The sequence below is a fragment of the Arabidopsis lyrata genome (assembly GCF_000004255.2).
Source record: "Arabidopsis lyrata subsp. lyrata unplaced genomic scaffold ARALYscaffold_3, whole genome shotgun sequence".
NCBI lineage: Eukaryota > Viridiplantae > Streptophyta > Magnoliopsida > Brassicales > Brassicaceae > Arabidopsis > Arabidopsis lyrata.
The window spans coordinates 1,577,648-1,591,973 of NW_003302553.1; the positions used below are offsets into that span (position 1 = coordinate 1,577,648).

General features: G+C 38.6%; 4 protein-coding genes across 5 annotated transcripts; 1 reads left to right on the plus strand and 3 right to left on the minus strand.

Annotated features, from left to right (window-relative positions):
* Positions 1–532: 532 nt before the first annotated feature.
* On the plus strand, positions 533–4,309 carry LOC110230211. Its single transcript, XM_021032295.1, has 4 exons — positions 533–916; positions 1,165–1,268; positions 1,540–3,925; positions 4,011–4,309. Exon 3 carries the CDS (start codon positions 1,637–1,639, stop codon positions 3,887–3,889), a length of 2,253 nt encoding a protein of 750 aa, XP_020887954.1. The 5' UTR covers positions 533–916; positions 1,165–1,268; positions 1,540–1,636; the 3' UTR covers positions 3,890–3,925; positions 4,011–4,309.
* LOC110230212 (protein ACCELERATED CELL DEATH 6-like) lies at positions 4,299–6,804 on the minus strand. Of its 2 annotated transcripts, none has more exons than XM_021032296.1 (4): positions 6,625–6,804; positions 5,915–6,525; positions 5,238–5,755; positions 4,299–4,986 (listed from the first exon to the last, which is right to left on the minus strand). In XM_021032296.1, exons 2-4 carry the CDS (start codon positions 6,519–6,521, stop codon positions 4,357–4,359), a joined length of 1,755 nt encoding a protein of 584 aa, XP_020887955.1. In that variant the 5' UTR covers positions 6,522–6,525; positions 6,625–6,804; the 3' UTR covers positions 4,299–4,356. The 2 variants fall into 2 exon arrangements, with proteins under 2 accessions (XP_020887955.1, XP_020887956.1); XM_021032297.1 differs by lacking the exon at positions 6,625–6,804 and having other exon boundaries at positions 4,299–4,556; positions 4,643–4,986; positions 5,915–6,618.
* A 168-nt stretch (positions 6,805–6,972) lies between these two features.
* LOC9318432 (flowering locus K homology domain) lies at positions 6,973–11,414 on the minus strand. The gene is made up of 7 exons (XM_021032298.1): positions 11,205–11,414; positions 9,978–10,659; positions 8,546–8,792; positions 8,106–8,254; positions 7,748–8,020; positions 7,417–7,614; positions 6,973–7,294 (listed from the first exon to the last, which is right to left on the minus strand). The coding sequence occupies exons 2-7, from the start codon at positions 10,647–10,649 to the stop codon at positions 7,127–7,129; spliced, it is 1,707 nt and encodes a 568-aa protein (XP_020887957.1). The 5' UTR covers positions 10,650–10,659; positions 11,205–11,414; the 3' UTR covers positions 6,973–7,126.
* A 638-nt stretch (positions 11,415–12,052) lies between these two features.
* LOC9320521 (uncharacterized protein At2g34160) lies at positions 12,053–13,623 on the minus strand. Its single transcript, XM_002884409.2, has 5 exons — positions 13,194–13,623; positions 12,826–12,874; positions 12,654–12,716; positions 12,507–12,571; positions 12,053–12,424 (listed from the first exon to the last, which is right to left on the minus strand). The coding sequence occupies exons 1-5, from the start codon at positions 13,362–13,364 to the stop codon at positions 12,278–12,280; spliced, it is 495 nt and encodes a 164-aa protein (XP_002884455.1). The 5' UTR covers positions 13,365–13,623; the 3' UTR covers positions 12,053–12,277.
* Positions 13,624–14,326: the final 703 nt, after the last annotated feature.

Sequence of the window (14,326 nt, forward strand, 5' to 3'; positions counted from 1 at the left end):
AAAAATACATTTTTATGTGTTTACTGCAATTTTGAAAATAATATTAGATTAATATGTTTTAAAAATATTAAAATAACCCTAAAACTAATCCCCGATTAATCTTCGATTTTAATCCGATTTTCCGATTAATCGCTAGGTCCATGCCGAACGCCCGACTAGCGCCTAGCGATTTTTAAAACAAGGCTTACATTTTTCTTATTTTACATTTTTATTTATATAAATCAGATTCTAAAATGATTTGCATTGTTAATTTTATAAAGCAAAACTACAAAATTATGAATTAATATTTTTATAACAAAAAAATACTTAACTCGTCAGAATTTATACATTTTTTTTTGTTCATTTATGTCTATATATCTAACAAAAGTAAATGCAATTAGTAATTTTTAGTGGGTAAATAATAATAGTATAGTTAATTTTGAAATTGAAATCCAAAATCAATGATTAGTAGTGTCTCTCTATAAGTTGAGTTGGGCCTTTCTTTGCTTTCACAATTGGACTCAAAAGAAATGAATGAGGGCAAGGGCGTAAATAGTAGTGAATCCGAAGGGTAGAGTGAAGCAAAAAAAGAGAGAAAAAGACATAAATGGCCTCAGAGAGGAAGAAGGCAACGTGTGAAAAAGCAATCATCGGCCTGAAGGAAACCTAATATCTCCCTCTTCTGCCCCTTCTGTAAATTCCCAATCAAACCCTTCTCTCCTTCCTCCTCCATCTTTGCCCCTTCCCCAAATTCTTCTTCCCGATTCTCTCCTCCTTCCCTTTTTTTCTTTTTACCCGCCAAAATCACCTCCCCCTTCACTAACGGCTCCTTCCCCAATTTCCATTTCCCATTTCCTTCTCCAAACCCTAGATTTCTAATTTTCTGGATCGCTGCTTGGGTCTTCTTCAGTTTTCGAGCCAAAAGAATTTGATTCAAGTGAGTTTTCTCGATCTCAAGTTAAAAAAGTTTCGATTTTTATTTGTATTTCTTCTCCTCCTATTGTGTGTTCTTCATTCGTTGTACTTGTTTTTTTTTGTTCTGCTTCGAATTTGTTTTTTTAGTGTTAATCTGATAGTGTCGATTTCAGATTTGGACAGCGCGAAAAAGTCGTCACTTTCCTTAATTTACTCGTCTCTATCAGATTTTGTTCACTCACGTTTGTCCTTTTTACTCTGCTTTTGTAGCTCCATCTACCCAAATATCCGTCTTCTCTCAAAGAGTAAGTTACTGTCCAGTGAAATTGAGGATGCAATTGATTAAGCTAGATGATTGTACTCCTTCTATTTCTGTAAGTATTATTCGTATCTCGCGCTAATTCTTACTTTATAATAACAGTATATATTGTTATCGCTCTCATGTTTTGGTCTCAATCTTGGAGTTTCAATATTGGAATGATAATTAGAGGTCACGAGACACTTTCACTTATCAATATATTTAGTTATCTCTGGATCTTTGTTACTTCATTTGTATCACTCTTTGTCTTTTTGAGTTGGAATGTATTCTTGATTGTGTTTTTGTGTTGGACTATTCCATCTTATTATCGCGTTTGCTTGATGCAGGTACTGATAAAGTGAGAGAATTAGTGTTGTAGTGTTTGTCTTGTTTTTGAAGAAGCGTCTTCTTGTTGTAGTTTGTATTAAGAAGATTGTTTCAGCAATGGCCAATCGCGATTTGATGCTTGGACAAAATCGTAATATCGGTATTGGGCAGGGTCAATCTTTGGTGCTTGGCCACAGCCACAACAGTCTAGGGCTTGGTCAAAACCATGTTGATGTGGACCTAGGCCAAGGTCACAATATGGATTTAGGGCATGATCATGATATTGATTTAGGGAATCCCAATGATGATCATGAGCTAGGCTTAGGAAATAGTGAAGATCAGGATGGAGAGGATCATCATCATCATCACGACTATATGAATGAGAATGAAATCTCGGTGGATCAAAAGCCTGGACACGACGATGTTGATCCCGATCTGGTTCTTTCCTCGCATAACCATGACTTTTCATTGTCAGATAATAATAATCAGTTGGTGGTTGGGGAAAACCATGAACTAGACGACAATCTGGAATTAGCCGTTGACTCAAGTCATGAACTTGAAATTGACCAACATGGTGATATGGTAATGGTTAGCACTCCGGTTCAAGCCCGAGCTCTTACTGCTGACATGACTTACCAACTTACGGTTGGGCAAGAGTTTCCAGATGTAAAGAGTTGTCGTAGAGCACTGAGAGATATGGCGATTGCTCTTCATTTCGAAATGCAGACAATAAAATCTGACAAAACTCGTTTCACAGCTAAGTGTTCGAGTGATGGATGTCCATGGAGAGTTCACGCTGCAAAGCTCCCCGGGGTTCCAACTTTCACAATCAGAACGATCCATGAAAGCCATAGCTGTGGAGGAATAAATCATTTGGGTCATCAACAAGCTTCAGTTCAATGGGTTGCTAGCTCGGTTGAGCAACGGCTTCGAGAGAATCCGAATTGTAAACCTAAAGAGATTCTTGAAGAGATACACCGGGTTCACGGAATCACCTTATCGTACAAACAAGCTTGGCGTGGTAAAGAAAGAATCATGGCAACTATGCGCGGATCTTTTGAAGAAGGGTATCGGTTACTTCCGCAATATTGCGAGCAGGTTAAAAGGACGAACCCGGGAAGCATTGCTTCGGTTTATGGAAGTCCAGCTGATAATTGCTTCCAGCGTCTCTTCATATCGTTTCAAGCTTCAATTTATGGGTTTCTAAATGCTTGTCGACCGCTTCTTGGATTGGACAGGACATATTTGAAGAGCAAGTATTTGGGTACTTTGCTTCTCGCTACTGGATTCGATGGAGATGGTGCTTTGTTTCCGTTGGCGTTTGGGATTGTAGATGAAGAGAATGACGAGAATTGGATGTGGTTTTTGTGCGAGCTTCATAATCTTCTTGAAACCAATACCGAGAATATGCCAAGACTCACGATTTTGTCGGATAGACAAAAGGGAATAGTGGAAGGTGTGGAACAGAATTTCCCAACTGCATTTCACGGTTTTTGTATGCGACATTTGAGCGAAAGCTTCCGCAAGGAGTTTAACAACACAATGTTAGTCAATTATCTGTGGGAAGCTGCTCAATCTCTAACAGTAATTGAGTTTGAAGCCAAAATACTCGAAATTGAAGAGATTTCTCAAGATGCAGCTTACTGGATTCGGCGAATCCCTCATCGGTTATGGGCTACCGCTTATTTTGAAGGACAACGGTTTGGACATTTAACCGCAAATATAGTCGAATCCCTGAATTCATGGATCACTGAAGCATCTGGACTTCCAATAATTCAGATGATGGAATGCATTAGGAGACAACTAATGACTTGGTTCAACGAACGACGTGAAACCAGTATGCAATGGACTTCGATACTCGTCCCAACTGCTGAGCGGCGTGTAGCCGAGGCTCTTGAGCTTGCAAGAACCTATCAGGTGCTTCGAGCCAATGAAGCAGAGTTTGAAGTTATTTCTCATGAAGGAAACAACATAGTGGATATCAGGAACCGGTGTTGTCTCTGTCGGGGTTGGCAGTTATATGGTTTACCTTGTGCACACGCCGTGGCGGCTCTTCTTTCTTGTAGACAAAATGTTCATAGGTTCACTGAGAGCTGTTTTACTGTGGCTACTTATAGGAAGACTTATTCTCAGACGATTCATCCGATTCCAGATAAAAGTCTTTGGAGAGAGCTTTCTGAAGGAGATCCAAACGTGAACAAAGCTGCTCTTGATGCTATTATAAACCCTCCAAAGTCTCTGAGACCGCCTGGTAGGCCGAGGAAAAGACGGGTTCGAGCTGAAGATAGAGGACGAGTGAAACGGGTTGTGCATTGTAGCAGGTGTAACCAGACTGGACATTTCAGAACCACTTGTGCTGCACCAATATGATTTGCAATGACAGCATGCTCTCTGTATGTTTTACCAGTAAGTGTCTTGGCTGTTTTAGGATAATGTTAGTAGTACCTCATTGTATTCACAGATCTGATTTGTGTGTGGAATTCTCTGACAGGAACAATACCGCGGACTCGAGTGAGAAGAAGCAAAAACCGCAGGTGTAAACTGTTCAGTGTACTATTAAAATTCGATCTTTCTTGATCAATTGCAAGATTTCAGGCAATAGAAGGAAACAAATACCTAGAGAACAACATTACATTGCCTGTTTGTTGAATCCTTTCCTTGCTTATTTTATATGCTCAGCTCGAGCAGTTACGCATAAACTCTTTCTCTATTTATTCCTGATATCACATTTTATTTCCCATTTGGAATGTATTTTATTTAGGTTTGATTAAAAAGAAAATTTACAAAGTATTTATGTGATTATATTTTGATTCATATAACAATTCCCACACAGAAACTCATTCATGTACCAAATTATGAAACAATGAGTTACCATAGACTAATTTCCTTAAAAACCGGCGAGGTCGTTCGAGACCAAGGACGTAGCTGCCTCGTGGGTCGATGAACCAGTATATGAAACCATGCAAGACGAAGAAACCAGCCATTAAGAAAGGTATGATGGCTAATCCTCTCGACTTGGCCGAAATCAGATACATCCCTGACACAAACGCAGACGCCATTGCGATCAGCGACACAACCATTAACAGAGCAGACATGTAGAGGAAAGCAGAGCGGGCGCGATACCCGTCTCTCGAAGCGTAGAACAAGAAATAGACTGTGGTTACAGAGAAGCAGAAGGCGATTGTGTCGAACACCAAGAAACATTTGAAAGCTGGTTCGTCCATCAATGCAGGTGTACCATCAGGTTTGTAACCGCCAGGTAACTGAAATGCTGCAGCAAAAGCTACGGTTGCGACAAGAACCGCGACTAGAAGATGAACCTCGTACATTGCACCATCATTTCTTGCACTGCTTACTTCAAGATCTGCCTTTTTGTGCTTCTTCTTTGTCTCTATGTTCTGTTGCTGAGACGGTTGTTTGTAGTACCTTTGCAGTGCATAGTATGTTATCGCGACCTTGAAACTAATCTGGAAACACCAAAATTAAGACACATCTGTTAAGAGTAGAAAACACCAATACTTAAAAATCTACGAGCATCTTCATTAGTAAGCTAGTGTTGTGGTGAGTACTACTTCAGCTTGTTTTGGGCGCAACTCCTAACAGAGACAGACGTAGCTAGATTCTATGTTCATACATCAATTAGGAGGTTTTTATGTGCTATGAACAAACCAAAGCTTGATCTAAGAACATCATCACTTGACTAAACTAGTTTTTGTACCTCTTGCTTCTGAGAGTAAAAGAGTTCTGCAGCTGTGAAGTGATTATGGTTCATAACATGTTTATCCACCCGCTTGTTGCGTAAAAGAAGCAGCAATATGGAGTAACATTTGTGACTAACCGATAGATGGAAAGGTGTGTTTCCATCTGCATCGCTTGCGTTCAACAGATAAAGAGAAATCTCAGGCATCTCTAGAATACAGTGAATGATTCCTCTTTGTCCTGATATGACTGCAGAGTGAAGAGATGTTCTGCCTTTACCATCAACTAGTTCCCAAACATAAGGGCAGCTACGAACAAGCTCTCTATATGCATCAACTTGACCAGTAGACGCCGCAAGATGAAGCGGACATTGTCCTTCCTTATCAGATATATAAGCAGCCGAGCTATCTTGTTGAAGAAAGAGTTGAGTTATCTTGGTTTTCCCTAGCCATAGCGAATAATGAAGAGGTGTCCATCCGATAACATCAACTTCTTTGATCATTTCTGGCCTTTTCTCCGTCAATTTTCTCAAGAAACCTGACCAAATCAAGAAATTCTACATGTTAGGATCTAGGAATCCAACCTCGAAAAGTGAGATGCAACTTAGAGTAACATACAACACATATGACCAATCCACTCATTACCAATTAAGTTTTGAGTTGGAAATTAATTTTTAAAAGAGAGATAAACGATTACCGGTGCTGACAATGTCGGAGTCCACAGCGGCGTGCAGAGCATTCATACCTTTAGGCCCTTTACAGGAAACCAGAGGAGATATATCCAGAATATTATTAGCAATGTCGAAAAGCCCTCTTTCAATAGCTAAGTACAAAGGAGATACTAAGTTGCTATTGGCCATATCTAGCATTAGCAATCCTGTGTCTTCTTCAACAAAGAACTTAGCTACATGAACATGTCCATTCTTTAATGCAACATTTAAGGCTGTATCATTTTGCTTGTTAGTACTCCTCAATAGTTGTTTCCGTGTGTCGGTTAATCCCCGGTTTTCGACATCTGAAGTTACTTGATTGGCTGAACTGACAAAAAGTTTCGAAACTTCAAGGGAACCAACACTAGCTACCACGTGTAGAGGTGTGTCTCCATTGTTGTTCTCTGTAAGGAGGAGCGATGGGGAGAGATTAAGTATGGCTGCGGCGAAATCCAACCTCTGATGTTTAGCTGCAATATGAAGAACGTTGTTGTTATGTGGTGTTCTCTTGTCCAATTCTGATTGGTGAAATGTGGTAAGATCAAGGAGATTATTGTCCCCTTTAGCCGCAGCTTTAAGCAATCTCCAGTCCATGCTTCTGCAACCAAACACACTACGTGAAGTCTCAAAAATGAATCTGAAGATCTAATGTAGAGTGTGACCCGAGTTATGAAGAATCTGGATCAAGCAAACTTACCAAAATCTAAAAGTGAAAAGGATTTCTAGGAGAGAAGGGAGAAGCAGATTCACGCTTCTACCATATCTAGACAAGTTAGATATTTTAGTTTTCTAAAATTGTTTGATTAGTTGACTTCACCCAACGTCAACATTTGTGTAACTCAGTTTTCTGTTCTTCTCTTTTTCTGCTCTCTTAATTTTACTACCATATCAAATGAGATTACATCGTATGAATATGCGATTAAGATGACAGAACTCTCTTTAAGAGAAAACAAAAAAAATCTCTTAAAACAAAAGGACATGATTTAACATATTTTTGATATAAAGAAAATTTCCGGGTAGACTAATGTTTTGAACAGTACACAAATGAAGAAGTCTCAAAACAACTGATATAATAATAATTGATTCTCAGTACACAGGGCGCTCGCTAATAACAACATATACTCGATTAGGCATCTAGCGTTTTTCACTCTTGCTTGCAACTACTAGTAAAACATTCTAAAGAAACTTTAAATCTTTCATCAGTAACCGTAGCCTGAGCTGTAATCCGTAGCGTATCCTCCAGGCGGGTTTGTTGGAGCCGCTGCGTAGACTGAGCCGTGTGTTGCGTATGGGTTATAGCCTTGCTGCTCGGGTGCTACAGTTTGAGGTTGTGCTGGTGCTGGCGCTCCAGCTTCAGCCATGAAGTTCTGTCATAAAACACAATCAACAGTCAGATTTCATCATCAAAAAACACCAGCTTCTGTCTCCTTTTTGCGGTTTTAAAGGACACTTTGGTTAAGAAATCTGGTGTGAGAGAATATAGGGGTACCTGAATAAGCTGCATAGCAGTTTGGACTTGTGAGCCAGTTCCGCTAACCTCAACAGTCATTTCACCAGGTACTCCCCTCGTCTCCTGAATAGTTACTGTTGCTCCACTAAGACGTCTAGTGTAGCTTATGTTTGAACCTGATGTCCCAATTACAGCATCAGCATAAGAAAGTGGAATCTGCATTTGCTGCGTAACTTGCTGCAAAAACAAACAAATCCCCACACCACTCAGATTTTCATGTGATATACTTACATACATAAATTGCAGTAGATTGAACAGTTAACTTCTAAAAATTGACTAACAGAACATGCTGCAGAGATTGGCGGAATACCTGAGCGACCATTGGTGGGGCTGATGATACGTGCACATTCATAGGAGGCTCTCTACCATATGCAGATATACCTTGATGAGGCTGTTTCTCCATTGGAGGTTGACGCATCTCAGGAGGAGGATAGTAACTATCATGTCTAGGAGGTGGTTGCATATATGGAGGTGGGTTGTGACCATAGCCTCCTCCACCAACACTTGGGGCATGACCTTGAGGAGGACCCCATGCCTGATGTGGTGCTGGCATATGATCCATTTGGCGAGTTGGCTTTTGCATCTGTTTAAAACGCAGAGTAAAGAAAAAATTTTATAGAGAGATAAATAAAAAACATTGCCAAAGATCAAAAGGAACAAAAGATAACCTGATTTTCAAAGAATGGGATGATGCTACGATCAACCAAGAACTTTCTTAGATGTGATGCAATCAGCTCCAAGGCTTTATGAACACTTGTTGGTTCCCCCACAACTTCAACAACTCTATCGTCTTGAAGAGCAAATACAGGCAAATCCTCTAAAAAAATCCTCCATAAAAATTTTCAGTTAGAACTCCCAATGGATAAGGAATAAACGAAACACACACCAAAACGAAAGTTGAGATTATTCAGAATATAAGCCAATCTGAAAAGTTGATGTTGAGTATGGTTCAAGCAAAATTTGCACATGAAGATAAGATACAAAATTACCCGTGGCCTCTATCGCTACAAATATGGGAATAATAGGAAATAGTCCATAGCACAACTGAAACCAAAAACACAAAGCAAGGAAGAATTTTTTCAGCATGTAAATTGTGAAGAGAAGGAACCTGATCCAAGAACTCTGACTATACAAGCGGATGCTTCTTGAATAGCTTTAACTGTTCCTCCCTGTTTTCCAATCAAACTTCCAGCCTGAGATGCTGGGACTAGTAATCTTGTTGACACCTTTGAAGCTGGAGGGGCTTGAGAAGGTTCACCATCCAAACCATCAACTATCCGCATGTGCACTCTAAGAAGGCCATCCATAGAAGGTGGTAGAGATGATTCGGGCTCTTCTTTACCAGAAACCATAACCTGCCAACAAAGACGAAACAAGACATTACCAAACAACTAAAACATTTCACAAACAGCGATCTTAGTTTCTATACCAATTATTATTTTGGTGCCATATTTCTCAAGTCGTAAAGAAAATTCCAAAGAGGTACAGACTTAAATGCACTTTGACCAGTTAGATGTTTATTTCCTGTTATGATCTTCATTTAAAGTTTTTACCCATGGTGATTAGGTAATCGCCTTTTAAGATGCCATAGCAGCCATTACCAATCTTCTAGACTCAAAAAAACTCTTCATAGAAGATTTTTCATGCAATCTTAAAATTTCTCTTTACTTAATTGTTGCCTAAACCATAATCTCATCGTCCACATACTGTTACATCCGGTTAAGCAGGTCCTTGCATGCTGCAGAAAGTCTGCAGCAAGTCTGCAGCAAGACATCAATCATCCAGGTACTGAAGTTACCAGAAAGAATGCAGAGCTTCATGGCACTGAGGTTTATACAAGAAGAATCTTGCCTATTAGATAAACTTATCAGTACTTTGTAGTGCTCAAGGCTGAATCCTTGCCATCTGGCTTTGGTTCTTCATATTTGAGACCTTACCGTTGATTGATTTGTTGCCATAAAACTTGCAAGATAAAACCTGCACAGATTCATGGTGGTCACAGCAATAAAGGGGAACCCTACTCACATCTTATCAACTTCGTCGATTAACTTCCTCCTTTCACTTGAAGGAAATGATAAGCAGGGCTGCTGGTTACTATACTCTATATAGGTTTAATTTACTAACATAGGTAGTTTCGCTTGATGCCTACATTCTTCAACACTTTATTAGCAGCTCAGGATCATATCACTCAGCCACACTAAAACACTTTTCTGACATGACTCTGTTCATAACTTCTTTGAGTTGAAGGGGTGTGCAGTTTCCTATCTGTTTACTTATACATTTATTAAGGTCTAGGGATAACTATGCAAAAAGGTTGCCTTTTAACTAAAATTCCATGGCCTTTTACATGTTTTAACAAAAGCTAGAGCCTGAAAACTTTAGATCAGTGACTTATACAGCCAAAAAGTGTATATATTCTACTATATTAATTTTCTTATAATTAGGATTATAGTTTTGGTTCAAGAGCATTATTTGACTCATAGCTGCAACTCATATAACATGAAATGTAAAGGCAGGGAAAAAAAGATTAAGAGACTTACAGCTCTTTCGGTTGTGCCTGGAGGACCATCGAGAATCTTTATTCGAGCCCTTGTCTCCTCAACTATTTTCTTAATGACATCACCTTTGCGACCAATGATACTACCCACTTTCTGTGCAGGAACCAGCATGCGGAAGACCGTCTCTCCGGGCCATCCCGGCCACCTCTTCTCCTCACCTCCAACTGTTGCACCTTCTTCAGACTCTGATTTCTGTAGAGACTCAGAAATTCCTTCCTCATCTTCTACTTTATCTTGCACATCATCACCATTGTGATCTTGTGCCTCACCTTCTGCCTGATACTGGGCCTGATCATGAGCCTCGTCTTGTAACTGATACGGCTCCTGATCTTGTGGCTGATATTTTAGGTCATCTTGCGGCTGATCTTGGACATCTTCATGAGTCTGGTCCTGCAACTGGTATTGTTGATACTCTAATTGATCCTGAACCTCGTACTGCTGAGGTTCAAGAGTCTGATCTGGTAGCTCGTACTGCTGAGGTTCAAGAGTCTGATCTGGTACCTCGTACTGCTGAGGTTCAAGAATCGGATCTGATACCTCGTATGGTTGGTGAACCTGGTACGGTAACCCATTATGCACCTCATCTAACCCCTGAGCTGGTACCTGATCTCCATTGTGTGCAACAAAATTTTGCTCATCTTCAGCTTCAGCCATGACTAGAGCGCTAACATAAAATCAGAGTCCAGATACACACACATTAGTCCCGTTATACATATACAAACAGTTAAAGTTTCATTGAAGATTTCACTTCCTCCTAAACATACAATAACTTGTTGGAGAAATATCTACAGAAGTGTTAGAAAGAAAAAATAACGCCTAGAACTAAAACATTGCATCACTAGCATCTTTAGAAGTAACAGATTCGCCAACAATATGCTAATTCAAAATCTAACATTAATTCTAGGTCATCTAAGAGCTGCTTCATATAAAAGGTATCAACTTAGCCAAAGCTAAGCTTATTCTGCAGAAGATAGCACCCCTAGAGATGTATAAAAACTTGCTTATGATAAAACTAGAGGCAGTAGCAAATAAAAAATATAAGCATATTGAAACAAGAGTACTCGGAAACACGAAAATTTCGTCTTCCGACTAATGAAAACCCTAAATTAACACATAGACCCAGCGAGGAACCCTAGAATTGCCAATGAAAAAGCAAGAAATATAGTCCAAAAGCTTAGATTAGGCTTAAAGAAAACCCAGTGAACTTACGAGGTATCAATGGAACCTTAAACACTACTAGAGTGATAAACGGAAACTTGAATCGAAGAGGTTCGGCGGAGAGAAAGAGAGAGAGAGAGAGAGAGAGATTCCGGTAACAATGGAGGCGGGTGAAATTATCTTAAAGTTGAGATCGACAACTACTCAACTTTACTTTTATTACAACTTTAGTCCTTCTAATTTTAACAGCTTCTAGCTTTGTCAAAAGAGTTGCAATGTGAACAAACATAAACTAGGCCGCATCTTTATAATCCTAAGTCAAATTCGTATGGGCCGTTGCTCTGCTTTAAGGCCTATTTTAATATTGATTTTCTTATTTTTAGGTCATTTAAAACTTGTCTTCTTAGTGTTTTTTTTTTAAACTTATTCTTATTTTCATTTAGTTTATTTTTTGGTTATAAAAACTTACTTTTAGTTTCATTATCCTTTTAAACTAAGATTCATTTGGCTTTATATATGTTAGCCGTTCTAAATCCTACAAAGAAAAAACAAAAAAATGTAAGCCCTCCTAAATATTTTACTAATATTGCATATATTTTGCAGATATCCACTTTATTGAAAATCTATTTTCATTTTACCCAAGTGAATAGTTATTTTAAAAATTTGGAGTTAAGATTTCACCATGTGTGTGGTCTAATACAATATCTTCTCGCCTGATTATAATATTTTTTGCAACAACTTATATTGATTTTTTCCCGATATTGTATGATTAATAATTTATAATTTTCTGTAACTGGTTTAATGAGTGCTTACCACGTAATAGGTTGGCCTAAATCGAAAACATCACGTTTGTTTTATCTCTACACAAATTGTTTGAAAAATGCTAAAAAGGAACAAAGTTTGGAAAAGTTGAGAAAAATCACAGTAAAATATTCATATCAATATTGTTCAAGATCCTAAATGGAAGCAGAAAGTGAAGAATACTATTTTCATGCTAAACAAACAATTACTATCATATCTAGAGTATTATGTTCGATATGTCACAAACGAAACAAAAACCAACAAAACATAGTAAAAGAGAAATCACTCCTTCTTCTGTAGTATATCTCTCAGCCAGCTCCAACCTAGACCTCGGTGGCTGCGGCAACGTTTTCTTGTGCTTCCACAGAAGCCTCTGTCTCTGCACTAGCTTCCTCCTCCGGGGTCTTGCCGTTAGTAACTGGTGGCACCAAAGAGTCAAACTTGTCTGACTTGCCCAACACTATCTCAATCTGCAATAACAACAAACACAAAAGTATATAAATAAAAAAAGTCAATACAGGTTAATAAGGAAATAGTAAAGAAGAAACTCGCCTTTGCCTTCTGAACCATCCGGCCTTTGGTCTCATCTTTCATTCCCACAGTCGATGTTAGCACCTCTGTTATTTAACACAGGACAAAGATGAACCAGGTGCTTGAATTAAACGACGGATTATGATAAGCGCAAAGATTTAAACTTACTCTTCTCTGTTGCAAGTCCATTGTTCTTCAAGATCTCAGAGATTGTTACCACAGTAGTGATTGCTATATACACAACATTAGATCATACATATTTATACACGCAAACGATGAGAAACAGATCTGAACACAAATCATAGAAAAAAAGATCGAGTTAAAGAAAGAGTCTTTGTACCCATTCCAAGTGCAGAAAGCTCGACCTCGTTGTGTTGCTGAATGTACCTCTGCATCAAACAACGGAAAGATCCAATTACTCTTTTACTAATACAATCAAACACTTGGTGGACAGAAATAGCAAATTCTGCATTATACACCGATAAGATAAAGATAGATCCTGAATCAAATACTATACATTGTCAAAAAACGGATAAGAATCAAAATCCAGGAAAAACTAACACGATGATTCGTTTATGGAATCTACAATCTTAAAATCAAGCGGATCTCGGACTCAAGTAAAGAAGATCAGTCAAAAATTGAGAAACGAAGACTCGTTTGATCTGAAAAACCGTAGATCCGGTGATGAATTTCGGTTACGATCATTACCTTGGCGAGGTTAACGTAGAAGAACAATGGTTTCTTGGTGTTGGAGACTTGGATCCTGTTCTTCTTGTGAGTCTCGACAGTGGCGGTGGTTGTTGTTGTTGCAGGGGCGAGAACGATGTTCCTCTCCGATGGGATTGGTGCCGGAGCCGGTGTTGCTACTTCCATCGCCATCTTTCTCCGATCGATCACTCTTCGTTCAGTCTCTCTGCGTAACTTTTCTTCTTCTTCTTCTTCGTCTCTCTCTCTAACGGGAAAAGTTCTTTGATCGCTTTTTGTTGGTTACTCTCGGGGAATTAGTAAACCGTTACGAGGCTTAACGGCATTTATATAGCACTCGTTGCGCTTCCCGTAAAGCCAACGAAAACGTGACACGTGTTCGTCTTCAAGCGGTTCGTTGACCGAGTAAAGAGCGATTGTTCCCGATGTTTGTGAGGTAATTTAGTGGTTGAGCCTTGTGTAAATCTAAATGGGCCTACGATATTTGTAACCTAAATGGGCCTGAGTTTCTTTTAAAAATCTATATCTATAAACGGATTTGAGATTTCCTTTTTATGGTTAACCACTTAACCTCTATATAGACTGATCTCTTCTTCCATAATTCGATCTCGAAACCATCAAGCCGATGCTCCATGTAGACTGATGCTTCATTATCGATTCCACAAATTTAATTTGTTTTTGGCTTTTTGCATGGTTAAGTAGATTTAAATATTATCAATTATTAATTTATTTAAAAACGTTGTTTTAAAACGTTTTTTTTAAGTACGTAATAACTAAATTTACAAAACAATATGGAAAATATCCTGATTTTGGACCCCATCATTTATTTGATCATGTAATTTTGAAAACCAAACTTTATGTAATAAAACATTTGAGACCGAAATATTTGTGTTTGCGAAATACATATTTTCTGATATTACAATTCAGGTTTATCTATTGATATCATAAAATAGTGTTATGGATAAAATTATGATATCGTGTAGAGAGAGATTTTAACTTCTTATCATAAGCCAAACAACGACAAAAATTCAGTTTCTTAATTGATTCTACCTAGCATCATCATACCATATACATTAAGTTCTCTGTGTGTGTAGACTGTGTAGTATATAAGATATCCACAGACCGCAATACATGAG

Coding starts and splice junctions, on each gene's coding strand:
- LOC110230211 (XM_021032295.1), top strand. CDS start 1,637: ATGGCCAATCGCGATTTGATGCTTGGACAAAATCGTAATATCGGTATT.
- LOC110230212 (XM_021032296.1), bottom strand. CDS start 6,521: ATGGACTGGAGATTGCTTAAAGCTGCGGCTAAAGGGGACAATAATCTC. Junction 5,756..5,914: donor CTCCGACATTGTCAGCACCG/GTAATCGTTTAT, acceptor TGATTTGGTCAG/GTTTCTTGAGAAAATTGACG. Junction 4,987..5,237: donor TTTACTCTCAGAAGCAAGAG/GTACAAAAACTA, acceptor TGGTGTTTCCAG/ATTAGTTTCAAGGTCGCGAT.
- LOC9318432 (XM_021032298.1), bottom strand. CDS start 10,649: ATGGCTGAAGCTGAAGATGAGCAAAATTTTGTTGCACACAATGGAGAT. Junction 8,255..8,545: donor AGTCAGAGTTCTTGGATCAG/GTTCCTTCTCTT, acceptor GGATTTTTTTAG/AGGATTTGCCTGTATTTGCT. Junction 8,021..8,105: donor TCCCATTCTTTGAAAATCAG/GTTATCTTTTGT, acceptor CGTTTTAAACAG/ATGCAAAAGCCAACTCGCCA.
- LOC9320521 (XM_002884409.2), bottom strand. CDS start 13,364: ATGGCGATGGAAGTAGCAACACCGGCTCCGGCACCAATCCCATCGGAG. Junction 12,717..12,825: donor GCTTTCTGCACTTGGAATGG/GTACAAAGACTC, acceptor TTGTGTATATAG/CAATCACTACTGTGGTAACA. Junction 12,425..12,506: donor GGATGGTTCAGAAGGCAAAG/GCGAGTTTCTTC, acceptor TTGTTATTGCAG/ATTGAGATAGTGTTGGGCAA.